This window comes from Gavia stellata, chromosome 4 (assembly GCF_030936135.1).
Source record: "Gavia stellata isolate bGavSte3 chromosome 4, bGavSte3.hap2, whole genome shotgun sequence".
NCBI lineage: Eukaryota > Metazoa > Chordata > Aves > Gaviiformes > Gaviidae > Gavia > Gavia stellata.
In genome coordinates, this window is record NC_082597.1 from 2,535,619 (window position 1) to 2,555,483 (window position 19,865).

Consider the following 19,865-nt stretch of genomic DNA (forward strand, 5'->3'; position numbering starts at 1 on the left):
CATTGCCATCCCTGCACATTGCTGCCTCAGCATCTCCAGTGCAGTCATGGTTGCAGCCCAACACCTTCTGTGATGCTTGATGTGATTTCCATAGCCTGAAGCTGTGGAAGTGCAGGGGACCAAGTGAAGACAGGAGAAGAAGGTCCTTGGACTGGAGTGAGAAGAGGATTGCTAAAATGTTCCTATGGCATTTTTAAAGCAAGCAAACAAATAAAGCTGCTCTCTATGCACACAAAGGCCTGCCCAGCCCCTTCATGGCTAAAGTCAGTGGAGTAGCACATATATTTTATGCTTTACGTGGACCTGGAAATGAGCTTTCACATTTGTCTTCATATTTCTATGGTACAAGAAAGCCTGTATTAACCTGGGCAGTTTCTGGACACCATGGTGGGGCTGTGATTTTGGTCTCCTGATCCAGACTGAGACCTGGTCTGCAGACCGTGAAGGCTGGGGAGCTGGTGGGAAAGCCCTGTGGCCTCTTTCCAGCCCACTTATTTCATGTTTCGTGAAAAAAACAAAGTGCAAGGAGAGACTGAAGCCCCCCTGGGTGGGATGGATGCCCAAGGCTGGAAAGCGGGCAGAACTCCTTGGCCCACCCATTGAGCCCAGACCACACTATTGCTGACAATGTACAACTCGGTTTTCGCTCCGCATTTTTGCTATGATCACCCACATACCCAATTGTGTGGTGTCAAATAAAGCAAATGTCGACAAGTACTCTGGGATTTGCAAGAACCACCATCAAGATGATAGCGAATACCAGGACTTACACCCACAGGATGAGTTTTCAAAACCTGGTCTGCAAAGAAAACCAACACCCACCCTACGTACTGCAGACCTGGATAAACAAACCAATCCAATTCCAGCTGGACAGCCAGAGTTTCCTAAACTTAGACCTTATATTAAAGCAACTGCACTTCTACAAGGAACTGGTCAGTGACTAAGTACCATCACGGAGGCCAAAGTCACTAGCGGTAGAAATTAAGAAGAAAAACTTCTAACAAGAAAAATCCCTTCCCTTTAATTACCATTAGCAATGCAGCATGACAGAGAGAGATAAACACACATGCACCTACACAAATAAGGAGCTTGGGAACACAAAGTAATTACTTTCAGATTTTTTTTCCCACCGACATTCAAAACTTATTAGTCTCAAGAAAGCACATATCAGCAAAAGACTGTCACCTCAGGGATAAATGAGGAATTTGTTTGTAATTCATTTCCAGGAGAATATATCCTGATGTTGTTAATGCAGAGTAGGAACGTGCTCTGGCCAAGTCTAACAGCCAAAAACACTTCTTAAAAATGTTTATTCACATCTTCCTGAGACTGTGTCCCTGGAAATGTGAGTGCCGGTTTCTGCTGGCTGAGAAGTTCACCTCCATTGATTGTTTCACTAACACACCAAGAACCAAGCAAAGAAAGTCAATGAAGCCTCTCAGTTTTTTAGTACATTTCCAGTTTAGGAAAATTGAATTAATCTCTTTACTCAGAGCAACTCAGACATCCACATTCAGGCAATGAAAATCATTACAGAGGACACTAAAACCTGTATCTTTAAAGGTTACAATGCGAAGATTAAAAGCACCTCTGGGAAAAACTGAAATGGCTGATCAAAATAAAACCGTTGAGTCAACAGTGGAAAGCCTGGGCAGGACTGGCGCCTTCCAGCACGGACTCATATTTTAAGATGCTTTCTCTGCTGTATGGAGCGATACTGGGGAAGAGTGGATGCTATGTGATTTCACACATCGCAGCGTATTCGGACATTAGGGATGTAGGAACTGCCAAATTAATTCAGCCCCATAATTCCATTAATACACGGCTGCTACTGCATGTAAAAACCTACTGAGGGCACTTGTGGATTGATTTGCCCACCTGCAAACCACCTCCTGACCCCAGACAGCCAAGGAGGGGTTCATCCTGGAATGGCTGATAGATAAGAGCTCAGAGGGTTGTGATTAGTGGCACAGAGTCTAGTTGGAGGTCTGTAACAAGTGGTGTTCCCCAGGGGTCAGGACTGGGTCCAGTCCTGTTCAATATATTCATCAGTGACCTGGATGAAGGGATAGAGTGTGCCCTCAGCAAGACTGCTGATGACACAAAACTGGGAGGAGTGGCGGACACACCGGAAGGCTGCGCTGCCATTCAGCGTGACCTGGACAGGCGGGAGAGTTGGGCAGAGAGGAACCTGATGAAATTCAACAAAGGCAAGCGTAGGGTACTGCACCTGGGGAGGAATAACCCCATGCACCAGTCCAGGTTAGGGGCTGACCTGCTGGAGAGCAGCTCTGTGGAAAGGGACCTGGGAGTCCTGGGGGACAACAGGATGACCATGAGCCAGCAATGTGCCCTTGGGGCCAAGAAGGCCAACGGCATCCTGGGGTGCATCAAGAAGAGTGTGGCTAGCAGGGCGAGGGAGGTTATCCACCCCCTCTACTCTGTCCTGGTGAGGCCACATCTGGAGTACTGTGCACAGTTCTGGGCTCCCCGGTTCAAGAAGGACAGGGAGCTGCTGGAGAGGGTACAGCAAAGGGCTACGAAGATGATTATGGGACAGGAACATCTTTCTTATGAGGAAAGGCTGCGGGACTTGGGTCTTTTTAGTCTGGAGAAGAGAAGACTGAGGGGGAGCTTATTAATGCTTCTAAATACTTCAGGGGTGGGTGCCAGGAGGATGGGGCCAGTCTTTTTTCAGTGGTGCCCAGTGACAGGATGAGAGGTAATGGGCACAACCTTGGTCATAGGAAGTTCCATCTAAACATGAGGAGGACCTTCTTTCCTTTGAGGGTGGCAGAGCACTGGAACAAGCTGCCCAGAGAGGCTGTGGAGTCTCCTTCTCTGGAGATATTCAAAACTCGCCTGGATGCGTTCCTGTGCAACCTGCTCTAGGTGACCCTGCCAGGGCGGGGGGTTGGATTAGATGATCTCCAGATCCAGAAGGGTCCCTTCCAACCCCTGTCATTCTGTGATTCTATGATTCTGTGATCTTACCTAGCAATAGATGTCTGCTGTGGATAATTCCACCTGAGCAGGTCACCTCTGCTCCCCGATCCTTGTGAAGAAAGCAACAGGGACTCCTAGGAGGCCCTTCATCTCATTTCAAAGAAAATTTAAACCAATTCAGAAAATTGCACTCTAATCATGCTCACTTCTCGCTACTTGCTGTAAAGGGAACTGAGGGCAATCAGCTCCAATGGAGACGTGACTGTGCCAGACCTCTAGTTATAGAGCAAGTATTCATCAGTTCAACGGGTCAATGCATGTATCTGAAAGTTAAACTCAGGCTTAAATACTTTGTTGGACTTGCGTGCGTGTTCTTCAGGCTGCCACAGCCCATGTGTCTGTGAAATGCCTGGTGTGGTTTTAATTACAAAGCCAGCAAAATCCCCTCCTTGAGGAATTTCTAATCCATGCAGTCACCAAAGGAAGGGGAGTGATGCGCTGTCATTACCTGGTGGTTCAGCCACTTTCTTTCCATCTTCATGTGCTCAAGTGCTCTCATTACGCAAAAATTACTTAAGGACAAACACAAGAAATGTCATCCCCCAAGAGTCAGGCTCTTTGCTTCCGAACATCTGGTATGTCACATTAGGGCATTTTGGAGTTTTTTCCTAATGTGGAGAATCAGCAGAAGGCAAGGCATTTCCCAGACACACGCAATGAATAAGAAATCTGCTGCTCAGCAAACCTGAGGACAAAAGTTGTCCATCCTTAGGCTGGAGTGAGGCCAAATGGCCCAAAGACGGTGAGGGAAGATCAGTGACTTCTGCATAAGGACATGTTCACTGCTCCTGCCTCCCCTCTGCTCCTACCTTGAGCAATTCCTTCTTCACTCCTGATGTCTTATCCTAATTTAAGACAAAGTTCCATTTTCAGGAACATTATCATTTCAGAGCCTTACAGCTCATTTCCTTGTTTGTTCCCTCTTCTTCAGTTGTGCCAGCACAGCTGTTTGCAAAGCCCGCTGTGAACCAGACCAGAGAGCTGATCCTGCCAAAAAAAAGAAAAAGCTGATGCAAAAACCAAAACACAGCCCTTCCCCCCAAGCTGGATCATTTCCCGGCTCTAATTTACTGTGCCCCATCAGGGCCCGCTGTGCAGAGAACGAGAAGGGGAAGGTGGTATTTGCCGAGGTGTCGGCATCGCGGGCTATATGCAAGCACAATCACAAATTCTCACTAAGCCTTCAGAGCTGGATGCTGCTTTCCTCCTATACAATGGTGCGCTGTAAAGAGCTGCCGATCTTTTCTTGTGTACTGACTACACATTTTGCATAGCAAATAAAATACAATATGTTTTGGGGGTAGTTTTCCAGATGAGGCCAATAAAGCACCAAGTGCTGTTCTAGGGAGTATTTCAGACCTGTACAAACCAGGGGTGTTTGGATCTACTCACATCCGATGTCCATCGGGATGCCCAAAGGTGGGAGAAACAAAGTCCTTCCAGCAGCTGATTTAACTGATCTACTTTGGGTGTATTGACCCTGCAGAAGGGGATAGGGCTGAAAGGACCCGGGTGACAGAAGACTGGCCAGAGCACCGCCCTAATACAGATTAGCCTGGGAATAAATTCACCATCTGCCATCACCCACAGTGAATTAAAAGGAATTTTAAGCCTTCAGACTTCAGGAGAGAGACATCAGCCGGAGATAGCATAAAGACCCCATCTCCAAATGTGCCAGGACACATCAGGCTCCTGGTTTTGTGTCAAAGAAGAAATAGCTGGAGAGGATGGTCATGGCTCAGCAAAGAAGAGTGCAATTCCTGGCTTTGGGAATTCTTCATCTGCCAAAATGACAAACCTGGGACAGCAAGAGATGGCTTCTGAGCCCTGGGGGGACATGGGATTCAGAGCATGGGTCCTCCTTGCTCTGGCAAGATGACCTGAGAACCATTTTCAGGCTTCAAGACAAGGGTGTTGCCTTTCCTGTACATCTCAGCACCATGGGCCAGTGATTCAAAGACTGGCCAAACTCCTCTCTAAAACACTTATGGACGTAAAGCTTAGATCCGAATTTCACCAACCTCTTATCCCGGAGAACAGAGGAAGGGACAAGGAGAGTCTTTTGGTTCCCGGCACTGCAAGGAGATTGGGTGCATGCATGGGACTGAAAACAGCCAATTTTGGCACAGATATGGTAAGTAGAAACGCTTGACCCATGATAAACTGGGACCCATATGAGATCTCCAGTCTTGGGCATCAAGGTGAGCTATCTGGGAATACCACATCTTCCAGTGTTGTGTCCATAAATATCCATAAAGCTTATGAGCCAGTCAGAGGAACCAAGACCTTTTCCAACATACGAGTGGTTGGTAGGGCTCGGTGTGGGGTATGCTGATTTCTACCATGTTGAGTGGATATCTTGACAGGAGACCTGATTCTCTGCACTGCTTTTACTCCACCAGCCCAACGAGCTCTTTGGTTTCTTCCTGCTCTGTTCTGACCGACCAGATGAATTGCATGGCCAGCTATGAGATATTTCCCTGTGCACCTCCATAGAGGAGAGCGGACCAGTGATTTGGGTTTCCCCAGATCAGTGTAACATCTTCCAAAAACCCCTCTCGTTTCTGTGCTGAGGAGCTGAGCAGCTCCAGCAAAGGACGTGGCCGTGCTATGGCTTCCAGAAGCTCATGCAGGACTGCAGAAGCTGAAAGTTTGGGAATTCTCGAGCAGGCACCTTGCTGTAAATGTACTGTAATGCAGAGAGCAGTCAGAAACCCCAAGAAGCACTCTATGAGTTGTGAAGGCATAAATTGGTGTCCTACTAAAACTCAGAGCAGCTGCAGATTTAACTGGAAATTAAACTACACGGATGGGTGATTTGTTCCAGCGTAGTTTTAATGAGTCCGTAAGAGGGCAGCTGTTTGGGATGCACGGGGCATCACCCAGCAGCACCCGTCTGGTGAAGGACTGTACGGGGACACAGTCTCTGATCCCCCAAAGCCCATGGGATAAGCAAAAGGAGGAAGGGGAGGGAGGGGGCATCGAGCTGAGGGGTGTTTTTTAATCCTCTGTGGTTGGGATTTTTGGTTAATGCAGTGAAACCACTAATTACAGCTAATTAAACCTGCACTGAGATCAAAGCTCAGTGGAAACTACAGGGGGGAGAAAACAAGAGAGAAGAGAAAGGAAAAGAAAACAGGGATTTTGCTGTAACCAAGTCCTTAATTGAAAACTAAAGCAGCTTTGTTAATTAAAAGCAGCAAAAACAAAATGAGGGTATGCTCCACAGATACACAACATGAGTCCAGCATTGTGACGGAGATAACACGCCTTTCCCATGCTGTCGGCAAAGAGAAGCTTTTCTTCTAGAGCCTGTTCTGCTTCTGGCTCCTCTACAGGGAAGGGTCTTCCTAGGATCCGTACTGCAAAGCATTGGTGACTTTTACCTTCCACAGCACTGAGAACCTTGGGCTATAAAGTGGGGGGCGAGGAATTCCTCCAGACTAATACATCTGCAGTTTTTATGAACAAGGAAGAGTTTTTCCCTCCAACACAGAGAAAAGAGGGGATGGCTCAGTGACCAGCTTGTCTACAGGAGAATACGAAAAAAACCCCATTGGTAGCTGATTGCAAAAGGAAGGGGTTCATTCTGTAGGGTTGTCTAGCCCTGACAAGACATTATAGGATATATACGTGACAGCCATCTGCTGTCCCTGCCATGCAGAGATAAAACATTTCATATGCGCTGAAATTTTACCCTCAATCTTGACACCCATCAATAGCGACTGAACATCTGGGAGACCATCATAGCTATTTCATGATGGAAGTGGCTCCACTGCATCTGGGAACCAAAAATCCTCACACCTGAGCTGCGGGAGAGATAATGAGTGAGGTCAACAGGGACTCAGGAGTCAACCCTGGACCACAGCTACACCTCAGCTACTTTACTTTTTCTCTTGTACCCATGCCCCTCATGTCTGGGTCCACATATTATCCTGTTATTCAGTGATTAATATCTCATGGAAAATGAGCCATGGCAACGTGACTTGTTGCAGTTTGCCCCCTTTTCTCTGCAGGTGAGCCCCATGATCCCGAATGCATCATGGCATCTCCCCAGCAGCTTTCTGGGAATATCAGCCCCCACAAGCAGGCTGCTTCTAACACAGGGGCAGAAAGGCACAGCTTTCAGGCAAGGAAACTTTGAAGCAGCAGGACTACTGTGTTTCCAGTTGCTCCAGCAACAGGGAGGGAAGAAAGAACAGATCTGCAGCATACTCAACCCCAGCTGAAGCTCAGTTCCACCTGAAGTAGAAAGATACTACCTGCAGTATCCTTTCTAGTGGTCTGCTCCATTTGCTTTTGAATATCCTAAGTGCTGTGGAGGATACATGAGTTACAGTGCCTGGTACCCAAGTTGTCTACCCAACTAACGTGGGTTTTACTCAGACTGAATCATCTTAAACACCCCAAATTGTCTCCTGGCTTGAGTGCAGCCGCAAGGGAGAACATCTGAGATACCCTTTTCATCGAGTTCTGAACCACAAGTGAAGACAGGCAGCGGAAGAGCATCACACAAGCATTGCAGAGACACCTGAGAGCAGAAGAGCAGTTTGCCACTGAAGGAAGGGGATCCAGGTGAGGATCCGTTGGACCTGGGGTTCAATGTGCACAAGTCAAGCATCAAGAGTGGCTCTCGAAGGAAGCCTCCCTTTGACCAGCTACATCCTCAGGCAACCTGGGCACCCAGGCAGCAAATACAGCCTGCTGTTTCTGTATTTATCAAGAATGAAATCAGAAAAAGAAATAACATTTGGCAATGTAAAGGACTTCTTTCAGAGCACTGGGATGTCTGAGGAGTTTCTAATGCACACTGGCTTCTCCTTCCCTCTGCAGCACCCAGTAGATGGCAGCAAGTTATTGCTTATTCCTCCTGCCTGGGACAGCCTTGTGCATTAGGAAAGAGGCACAAATCTCTCCTGCCCCTGTATAATCAAACAGAAAAAAATCGCCTGCCTGCCAGTCGTAGCTGGAGAGGAGCCCTGAATGCTGAGCATCCGAACCAGAACTGTCCTCTGAAATAAAGCACCCTCTGAAATCCCGCTGCTGTGATTCGGAGATTGCTCCTGGTGGCATTTTCCAATTGTCCCCAGGCAATAATTGGAGCCAGACAGGGACAACCCTGTCAACTCCATGGATGATTGTGCTGAAAGCAATGGGCCTGTTTACACTGGAAAATCGTAGCACAAGGGCATCTCTGCCTCTTGTCACCAACTGAGCTAGTCCTAAACGCGGAGCGTCTATATCCACTCTGCTGCTGTGATTCACTCAAACTTACAAGCAAAAATAGAGTGCTTATTAGGTGCCAGAGCAGAGGCAGATCCACTGCTTCCCAAACCCATGCTAGTCCCTTCCCATCACACTGTGTGGCCCTGTGCAGACATCTCGGCACCTTGACCTTGGTACCCAACCCAACCAATGATGCAGCAGTTTGACACTGGTTTGAAAGAAAGCTCATGCTCCAGCTGCATCCTCCTTCATCTAGGCTCTCTTCTGCACCCCAACTAAATACAGACAGGTTTTGGGTAAAGGGTATGTTTCCAGGACCCATGTAGGGTAACTGGTGTTAATTGTAACTGCTTCCTACAAATGCCTTGGCAGTTCTCACTTACTTTGAAACCAGTATGAGGATGGTGCCGTTCTCTCCTGACTCTCTGCAGGTGGCTGTATGGGAGGGGGGAAGATGTTTGCCCCGAGAATATAAGAATACAAGCAAGTACATGTACATTGTAGCCTCACAGGTGTCACCAGGAGAGCACAGACGCAGAGGAACAAGGTCAGAGCAGTAGCTGCGGCTGTATTTTGCTGGGGAGCAGAAGCAAAGGTCATTCTCTTTTGTGAATGATAAAAATTCAAGCAGCCCTTGTATACCGATAGACACATTTGATCACAGGCATCTGAACTACATTTCAAGGGCTTATTCATGGCCGACCTACGAACAACCATCTGGCATGCTGATGGCTTCTCCCCATGCCTTCTCACTGGGGACTTCTCCGGAGCAGCTGGGATCCACCAGCAGTGACAATGTAGGTGCCAGATCTACTAGAAAGATGTGGTCAGAGCCAAGGGCCCTGGTAACATCTTTAGCAGCAGGAGAAGAGACTCCTGGTCCCTGCGGGATGGATGGCCATTGCAACCGCTCACTTGAATGGTAGCAGCAGGGAAACCTCCGCTGTAACTCTTAGGTGTACGGACACCTCTGGTTCAATATGCTGCAAACCATTAAAGGGATGAAGGACACTTTCAGATCCAGTAACGAAGAGTAGCACCACTCAAAAACCTTTATCTCAGAGGTCAAAATGACACTGTGTTGTATGAAATGTTCACATTTCATCACTGGTCTCTCCCTTCCCCTTGCAACCATCTCAATTAACTTTCAAGAACAGGGCAATTTTATCACTGCTGTATGTCTGAGAAAGTTTTTTTTTCCAATGAAAAATGAACATCTAAGAATGGAATTCTATTTTATTTAAGGATAAGTCTGAAGCAGAAACCTAGCCCGTTTTGACTACATCTGATGAAATTTCTGCATAAACATGCAAATGTGATTTTTGGTGGGGATAGAGGGGGAGTAGGAAAGAAGGCACAATGGAAAAAACCTGAACTGGAATCCAAATTTGAAGCTGAATTTTATCCCTCTAATGCCATAAATCTAATTCTGGGTCTGAAAATTCCAAAATTTGGAGGTATTTGGAACTCACGCTCAGTCCCCGACTTTGCAGTATATGCCTAGGTATTATACACGGGAAGAAAATACTGCTTTTTCTTTAATTTAGCAGTGGATGCTCTAACGGTTGACTGCATTTCTGCTGGCCTAGATACTGAACACACATATAAGGGAAAAACCTATTAATATTTGCAGGAAATTTAGCAGATGCTACAAAGCCTTTTGCGACACCTCAGCAGTCGGAACCAGCTTATTTTACCCTTTCTCCTGTCAGTGGAGAAACTCCTTGCTAGAACTCGCAGAACTAGGCAATTTATACTTTTCAATGGAAACGTGCCCTGGCTCTGCTTCGTGATGCTCTGCAGAGAGTTTCCCTGCCCCGCTCTATCTTAAGCTGAAAATCTCAAAGCAAAACTCATTTGAAACAAATTTTCCCCCTGCCATGGTACTACTCCCAAAGCAGCAAATCCTGCGGTTGTCACCTGCAGGTTACAGTTCTTTTGAAAAATGTGGTTTAAACAGCAAGAGTCTCACCAGAACCAGCGAGTGTTACATGGGTTAATATTTTGCTGTGAATTGTCAATGTGATCCTGGCTTCAGAGGAGAAAGATCTTCCCCCTCTGGCTTCCCTCGTTGGGGTTTCTACTGCCTACGGCACCAACTAAGAGAAGAACGAGGATGCCCAGTGCTCTTTGGAGCCCATAGAAAGCCTTGAAGAATATATAAATGGTGAAAAATAAAAACAAAACCAAACCCAAAATCAAAAGCATGACACCCAGGAAAATCTTGAAAATCTTTTGGCCCTTTCTCAAATGGTCCGGTCTTTCCTATAAACTTGAGCACATCAGACTTTAAATGCATTCACTTTCAGAAAAGGACCACCCAGGACCTGTTCCAGAATTAAAACTTAACCTATGAAGAGTGATCATATGAAGAGTGATGTATTGATCGTTAATTGTGGCTAATTGCTTCTTGAACCCCGAGTGTCACACTCTCATGGAGAAAGAAATATCAAGAGGGCAAGGGAGCAACAGGGGCAGCGAACTGACTGTCCAGGGGAAGCATGAGCCAGTCGGCTTCAGATGAGGCTTAGGTCCAACCTGGAGGGCAAAGAGCTCCATAACTGCCTGAGAAAATCTATTTTTCTGTGTATGTGAAAAAAAACCACTAAAAAACCTGTTAAGTCTTTCCCTGATGAAAGGAGCCCATGACTTCTAATCAAGTTCCTTAAAGAAATTGGAGTAAATGTTTTATTTATTTATTAATTTGCACAAGGGCAAATGCAAAGACCAGAGATGGGGCCATGAGTCCCAAGCTGGGTTAGACCCACTTCAGAAATTTTCTCTCCCATTCAGTAATGATCACCCAGTTCCCTGGAGAGGCGAGGCAGGGAGGGAATTTACCCCAGTTACCAAGAGGTGTAGGGGGGAAGGAAGAGCAGGTGAGTGAGTATTTCTCCGTCAGCTCTGCCACTGCTCCTGTACGTGAAATAACCACTTGCTCTCTGTTTCTCATCTTTAAAAAGACAAAACTGATAGTTAGCTACTGCGCAAACCATTTACAGATTCCTATATGAGCTATATCATAGAAGTACAAATCACTTTTATCATACACTGATGTTATTTTACGCTTTCTGGGGGTGAACTGTTATGTTTATTTTATAGTTTGAACAGACCTCTGTAACTGGAGTCCCTGGGGTAACATGAGAACTTGCTCGGGTAATTGTAAATGCAGGTGAGCAGGGCAGGGTTTGGATGCACGAGACGCCTTGTTTATGTAAAAGGGGAATCTGGATAATAAGCATTCAAGGAGTCATTTGAAGAATAAAAGAATAAAACATACTCTCTAGATCACAGAAATCTGCCCCAAAACAAAGAGGAAAGCGATGCAGTCATGAAAGCTAAAAAGAAACATTGTTGAATTTATATTATGGGAAGAAATCTGCATCACAGGTACCACAAAGCAGCTGATGCTGCTGTGCAGAAAGCTCAGGTATCTCTTCCGAGCTTTACAGCTGTTGATGATGGTACCCAACAGCTCCAATGGCACAGGAGAGAATCTATTATTTGTCACGTAACTCATATATGAAGAAGGCTGGTATGTGTTTGATATTGTGAAAACTGCTGGTCTGGCATATCACCCATCAAGCAAGATCAGGAGGGGTGAACACGTTCCCTCCTCACCCTTCCCTTTGAACTCCACATCAAATTATGCAGCACTACGAGTCAGAGCTCCACGGCTATTCAGCCCTTACTGCAAAGACCTCTCCAGAAAACGACCGGCCATGCTGTGCCAGCCTCCAGCAGCGCTTGGTCAGCGTTTCATTATTTGGGTGCCAGTTGCTGTCAGCACATGCTCAAGCTCTGTTCTGCCTGCCAAAAAATTGGGCTAATTTATTTAGCATTTCAACAGATCAGGGAAAAAAAAAAGTTAAAAAAGGAAAGATTGAATTTGGGAACTCTATTCCTTGGAGAGTTAGTAATGGATCTTTCTCCCTCTCCCTCCTCCAGGCCTCAGCATTCATAACTTCTCCATGTCAATGTTATTATAAGGAAACTAATTCAATAATGAGATCATTCCCCATATGAGAACCCAAGTAAATGAGGCACTCAGTCATACCTACTCTCCCTCATCTGAGGGAGTCATGCTTCTCTCGTAATCTGGTCTCCAATAGTGATGGCCAAATGATGACACCAACTATTTCCAGTGGTTGTGGTGGGTCACATCCGAGTGTCACGCAAAACTCTGTCATTTGACCTACATGCTTTAATTTGCAAGTTCCAGACTCTTCCTTCGGCTATTTCTTGGGCTCAGCTGCCTGTTGCTGAACCAGCTGCTGCCACAGAGGATCAGTCAATACAGCTACTGGCAGTCAGCACCCTAGGTCCATGTGCAAAGCACACACCGTTTAGCGTTTCCTCATTCCTCAAATGATCCCCCTTTAGTCAATAAAGCAGCAAGATTGGTGAGAAACTTGCAGGGGACCTATCATGTCCAGTTTTGTTTTTATTTTGCTATTACTACTATTTTAAGAGCAACAGAACTTGAAGGGAGACAGCATCTGGCATCCTTGAGGTTCACACACGCTGTTCTTGTGAGCTGATAAAAGTTGAAGCCTTCAGCAAACCAAAGTATTACTTATCTGGGCATGAATCCAGGCCCCAGATTCATCCAGTTTAAGTTCCACCCAAGACCTATACCTAGAAGCCTTTCCTTGCCTGGGTTTTGATCTTATGAGAACCACACCAACAAGAAGCCCCAAGCACAGATGCTCTGGTGGGACCTCCACTTTGAGCTCAAGCTGAGCTCAAGTGATCCATGTTGCTCTCAATGTTGCTCAACAAGGCGGAAAGTGAGTATTACGATTAACACTTCTATGGGTTGAACTTGATATCCATCCAGTTGCACGCACAAGTGGTGAAACTTTTGGAAGGAGCCACCTCTGTACATGTGGACATCAAAACAGTAACAAACACAACATGGGGCTCTCTGCTCACCTTGCAAAGTCCAGGTCAGCCTCACGTGACATGGTGATGTTCGTCAGGTTTTGCTGGAGGATGAAGATGTTCCTGCACATTTTCTTTATGCCAGATTCACTGATGCGCTTGAAGTAGTGGGCGCCATTGATAAGAATGCAGGAGATAAGGTGGCCCAAACCTGCATGGGTGAGGGGGTAAACAAACAATAAAATCACAGGAGAAAGACATTTAGTGACAATAATTCATCCAAAACCCATGAATGAGCACTGTTAAGTGGCACATGTGAATTGAAACGGAAGATACACTGGACTGTACCTGGAAACAGCCCTCAGTATCTTCCCTGTGCATTTTAGGTGGACTTTCCTCAAGATTCCCTTCTTCAGTAAAAATACAAAACTGCCCCAAAACACCATGAAAACTCAAAGTTGCATTATCATAGTCACTGACATTTCCAGGGCACTTCCAGATTTATAATCAGGCTTTGCATAATGTCCCTTTCAGTCCCTTTCTCTGTCTGGGCAGAGCAATGGACCACTGCTGCTCCTACAAAATGATAGTATTTCAATCTGTTATCAAGGGTGGTATTTTTCCTTGGTAAACTCACAGTCTGCAAGAGCAGAATTGAACTGCATTTCAATGCACTTGATGTGCAACCTCTCTCTGATCAGTCTTGAACAGTTTCTTGTGTCGGAATGATGTCTCCATCTTTCCTCTGCTGCTGAAGGACGCAGCCAGCTGCTAGAAGTCACAGCCACCCCAAAAATGATGTATCCATTCATGTTGCATTACAAATAGCAAAAAACCCCAGCTTGATTGACTCAGTACACAGATCTGTAAAAGACTAGATGTCAATTAAAAGTCCGAATTAAGAAAATGTGTTCATGTATAGGCCACCAGCATGGGGTATAAGCAAATGCCCAAATGGGGCTTAAGAGGTGCCTACATTTCATGAAGACCATGTGTATGAATTTCAGTCTCCTGGCTTAGCGAGATGTGAATGGTCCCCATGGCTCTGTGTGGAGTAATTTCACTCTCCTCGAACAGACACGGTAGACCTGAGCTGTAAGAGGAGCTCTACAAGGTGCTTGCGATCACTCAGTTTGCCATGGACACACACAGCTAGGAAAACATCTGATTAAAAAATGCTCCATCAGTAGCTACATGGGTACAGGGGGGAAGTACACAGATACTGAAAGCCTTCTCTAAGACTACTAAGCAGTGGCCAAAATAAGCCTAGTCAGGCTTGCAAAGCCTTCATCCCTGCTGACATATTATATTGGGCAATGGGTGGATCTCCAGGCCCCACCTTCTCCTGACTTTGAACAACGACCAAATATAAGGACGCGTATCCTGGTGCGCAGGCAGGAGAACTGTGCGTCAGCGCCACAAATAAATACAGGGGAGATGAACCAAGACATGATTTATATTCTCCAAGGTAATCACGACAGATGAGACATCAGAAGAGCTAATGTTCTCTAAATTTAATTTTAGAAATGGAATGGCTACACTTCAGATAGGAACTGTGCCATAATAGAGCTGTGCTTGTAATATATACACATGCCCTACGGCTTCCCGAAGAAGAACTGTCCTGCACGTACATCAACTTACTGCTTTCCTACTCAGCATGGGCCTGTTTCTCCTATTCAGCCAGATACGCTCAGAAATGGTATGGAGGCAACAGGGTTTTTGTGTGCCCTGTGTTTGCATGGGTCTCGCTTATCAATCTGTTGTAAGTGGCAACAGCCTGCCTTACCCTTGAAAGGAATACTGTTGAGCTTTGGGATGAGAATGAAAAAGTATTTTGTAAGAACCAAACTCTTCCAGTAAATGCCTGACCTTCGAAGATGTACTGGAACTTGTGCTGCTGGAGGCTGGCGCTCATGGCTTCCTCGATAGCACTGATGTCCTTATTGAGCCGGACGACGAGAGGGTCATAGTCCATGCTCTCCACGTTGGCGACGATGGCATAGTTCCCCTGTTTAGCCAGAGGGATCAGGTAGTGGAAGCAATGAACTCTGCGGGACAGAAGAGAGAAATGTTACAATACAACAGCCCTGATGTTAAAGTATCAGCGGGTATGCAAAGTGTTGCCTTCTTATTTTCCTTCCAATGTTCAAGCTAGGAAAAAATAACAGTAATTTTAAGAAATGGGTGGTTATGTCTGCATTAAATGTATCCTTCTTTTGACACTGTCCTATCTTGAGAGGTGAATACAAAGGACCCTTCATTAAGAGATCTGACCTACGTCATCCCAGTAAAGCGGCCAAGTGCCTTTTTACCAGGTTCTCCAACCTCACACATGCCGGTTCAGCAGCACTTCAATACCGATGCTCAAATACGAAGTCCTATGTACCATAAAGACCTAATGATGGTTATAACTGGCAGAAGAAGCGAGCCAGGGCACATGAAATGATAATTAGCAGGTCAAGGTTGTGCCTATTCCCAAGCATTTAACACTATTGCAACTTTTTTCTTTTCTGTTCACCTGCCTGGTAGGGCAATGTGCCCAACCATCATCCCTCCATCAAAGGAGAAATTCTGTGCATTCAAATCACCTATTAGTGTTCTGCAAAAAACTATAATTAAGTAATTTCTCTCAAATCTATATAAGGAAGTGCTATGACCAGCAAAGTCGATAGCAAAACTCCTTCTACTTTTGTAATTCCTGGGTTTCACCCACATCACTCAATGGGGACAGGAGATTGGTTGGGTTCTTCTGAATTTCATCTGTCAGGGAAACATGGCCAAATCACAGCCTGGATGAAATATCCCTTGCGTTCAAAGCATAACTCAGGATCAGCACACTGAGACAGAAAGTTCACACCAGACTGACCCAAACAGCAGGGAGTTGTGTTGGAGTGGGAGAAGCTGAGACGAGTACATCCTGGTTTTCATGTCGCCTGTCCTCCTGGAAAACATCCTTGAGGTGGCCGTCACAGGCAAGTTCAGTTTAGGGCAATTACAAGAGTAAAAACATCTGTTTGTATTCTTTAGTGCCCCTCCTATATAATACTATATAGGGCTTTTTATAGGAAAATACTGAAACAGACATTAAGTAATCTAAAACTCCATCGTTATATGTATAACAAAAGAAATGGTTAATGATCTGAATGTGCCAACAGATTTCCTTTAAGGAAGCAGATATAAATCCAAGGAGCAGGATCTCAGTGACCACTATCCTCAGGTCATGCCCACATGGTACTGGAGGAGGAGAAGCCAACGCTGGGCTGGTGCCAACCTGCATCTGGCAGAGCTGTGAACAAATGGGGGGCCCTAAGGGAGGAGAAATACAAGGGGATAATTGCCTCGTCTCAAATCCACTTTGCTGTTTGCTGGTGTTTTCTTAGACTGCACCTGCAACAGCAAGAGGCCGGATAAATTCCCAGGGTCTTTACAAATGTGCTCTGAGTGCTTGCTTAAAGCACAGGGTTTCTGTGAATGAATACACATTGTACTATGCACCTTGGCAATGACACGGATCTGGGGAGTTGGCGTAGGAATCTCAGAGAAACCTGCTAGGAACAGCCATCAGAGGGACTGGGATTTTTCTCTGTTACTGCAGGTGGTTGCAAACGCAGAGTGATGAATATGGGGAAGCTCCCACCCCGCTGGGGATTTTCCTGGTTGTTAGCATCTCTCTTTCTCAATCCTTTCCAAGCGTTGCACAGAGTAACATGCTTTGGTGTGTATTTACACCATCAAACTGGGCCCCTGTTAGAAGCACTGGAGGAGGTGGGAAATGGTCTGCTCTAAAATGACAGCAAAATTTTTTCCTGAATTACATTTGCACTTATTTCTGCTTAACCCAAGTGTGATGGAAAGCCACAGAGGACTGAGACCAGAAACCCATTCAGCCTGGTGCCCATATCACGAGTCCGGGTTAGCTCAGGCATCACCTCGTATTACGTCGCAGCTGGAAAGCTGCTCCATTTCCATTCCGTAACAATCTTTTCCTCGAATCCTTCAACCTCCGGCTCATCTGTGATGCCTGCAACCAAGTGGTCAGCAGATGATGGATAGCAGGGTGAAGGACTGATGACAATAACTAATGTGTATTGTTTTTTAAAGCTACATACTGACTCCACCAGAACTCTGCCAATGTACACAAGGTCACAATATGGCTCAGGATATGTCACAGAAGAACAAACTGATGGTCCATCAAGTCTCATTGCCTGTCTCTGACATCCACTTCTATCTGATGCTTCAGAGAAAAGGGAAGCAATGAAAATACACCTGGCTGATATGATGCATAAGGGAAAAATGTCTTCCCAGCCAGTGGACAGCCGGCAGCCTGGAGAAAGGGATTTGCTGCCTTTGATCTTTGCACGTGAAGTCAGAGATATCATAAAATTATCCACACCTTTAAAAAAATCCAGCTGGTTTCCCAGTTTCTGTTACCATTTGAAAAGGTAGTAAGAAAAGCTTCTATTTGCAATCCAAAGCGCAGTGGCTAATAAATGTGCAGACACGTGTTAGACTATTAAACATCATTGTGCAATTTTCTAAGGACAAAGCCCCCCAAACCCCACATTTTTCCTAGTCTCTAACACATAAGACACACACCTCCCTAGGAAATTCTGCTTTTGGTATCCTGCCTCTGTCCCACATTTGGCCATCCGTGGTGATGGGATCTGGCATTTCTGGACTGACCTTTGATGCTACAGCAGGCAAGTGTATCTGTCTCAGATGCCATAATATGTACTCTGGACACAATCTTAATATAGCCTCCCGAGCTCACCCGCAATACCCAAATTCAGGGCTTTTACCTGACTTCCAAATGCAGAACCAGCAGGCAGCGGTCAGCCATCTCTTGAAAAGACCTGGCCAGCTCACTCAGGGTTTGTAGGATCTGTTCGGATGCAGGAAGGTGTTCGATACTGGCATGGCTGTCCTGGCCAGGAGACACGGCTAGCAAGAGAAGATAGTATAAATTTGTGACATACTTCATCAATATTGCTCAGCTTTAGCAACCACAGCATCTTGTCTGCTTCCATCCTAAATATGTGTGTTCTCTCCCACCTTTGGCTGAGCAGTAGCATCTATAATTTGAGAGTGTATGAAGCAACAAACTGCTTCTGCAATTGATTAAACTCCAAAGTGAATCTGAGGGGTTTAATCAACCACCAGAATACATTTGCTTGGGAAGATATTGCTCTGTGATGAGTTTTTCTGTAGCTACAGAATCCAGGAACATTTATCTTGCTCTGCTCAGAGTGAGAAAAGAGCTGCTCGGGAGCCAAAGCACGGCACCAACAGGAAAGATGGTCCTTCTTGGTCACCATAGACTTCCCCATGTAATCTCAAGTGAGTCTTTGCCTGCCCCTATCCCTTCAGAGGCATCTGGGAGGCTTTCTTCGTTCTTGTCAATAAAACACAGCTCTTAGGCAGTAAAGCAATTAAAAAGCAGGCAACAGGTATGAGTTGGTGGTGGACCAACTGTTTCCCTCCCACTGAGACCTCTTTAAAAAACCACCTTACTTTATCCCAACCACAAGAGCATCATCTTTCTTGGAGAGGTGTCAATGCAGATGTAACTCTGCAGCCCCTTAGATTTTATCACAGTCCCTGAACCCTGAACCTTCTCCCCTGCAACACAAATCGCTGCCACTTGAGCTAAAGAAGTAGCTTCACTAACAAGAGTAACACGCCGTTATCATATATTCTGCCCTAATTCGAGGAAGCGTATCCCAAATATTCAAGTCCTCGCTCAAGCAGTGCTTTAGAAATGACTTCCTGCATATGGTGATAGGCAATGTTTGAAATTAGGCAGCCCCGCCTAGACAACTTCCACGTGAATTAAATAATGGGATTGCAAGGGATATCCTGGATCATCAAGTCCAGTTGCTACAAGCCCTGCGTCCCAGGGCCTTAAGTATAAACTTGTGTGCCATATTAAAGTTGTTCAGACTTCTACCCTGGCTGGCTCCTTCAAACCATCGCTTCTTTAAAAGTGAAGTTAAAGTTTGGGATCTAATTTCCAGCCTAAACTTATTCACTGATGTTTTATATTTGGTTGTTCATACACCAACATTATTCTTTGCCTTATGGAGTTCTCCATCCCTGGCATCCCTCTTCATAGAATCACAGAATTATTTAGGTTGGAAAAGACCCTTGAGATCATCAAGTCCAACCACAAACCTAACACTGCCAAGTCCACCACTAAACCATGTCCGTAAGCTCCGCATCCACGCATCTTTTAAATCCCTCCAGGGATGGTGACTCAACCACTTCCCTGGGCAGCGTGTTCCTGTGCTTTACAAAAGCAGCTCTCTGCACCCCTTCTGATTTCAATTAATTTGTCTTCAACCCGGATAACCAGAGCTGTATGCTGTATTTGAGCTGCAACTGGTGCCACAATGGGACTAGAGATTTCCCGTCTCCCCTGGATATACGCTTTTGCTCTGCCATATCTGCTTTTTTTCATGGTTGCTTGACATTTTTGGCTCAGAGTTGTTCTGTGATCAAGCTGAATAATGGAGGTATGCTATCTGCTGGGTTTAAGAACCATCTCCTTCCTTCTTTCCTTGCATTAATGTTCATTACACGATAAACACTTAGCCAGACACCGATGCAACTCTGCACAGAAAGGATTTGTACATCACAAGGAACTGTTGACAACAAACTTTCATTTTGATAGAGACTGATTAAGTAAATGTCACTTGCCACTGCTTGTACAGGCAAAGACCTGCTTTGAAAGGGGAACCTATGCTGAGCTT

General features: G+C 45.6%; 1 protein-coding gene across 1 annotated transcript in view; it reads right to left on the minus strand.

Moving 5' to 3' along the window:
* Nucleotides 1-19,865, minus strand: part of EXOC4 (exocyst complex component 4) — a 413,543-nt gene that overhangs the window by 19,315 nt on the left and 374,363 nt on the right. Inside the window, exons 15-17 of the mRNA XM_059816543.1 lie at nt 17,916-18,057; nt 14,986-15,164; nt 13,168-13,327 (exon numbers count right to left, since the gene is read on the minus strand). Coding sequence (XP_059672526.1) covers nt 13,168-13,327; nt 14,986-15,164; nt 17,916-18,057 — 481 coding nt within the window. The remainder of the gene's footprint in view (nt 1-13,167; nt 13,328-14,985; nt 15,165-17,915; nt 18,058-19,865) is intronic.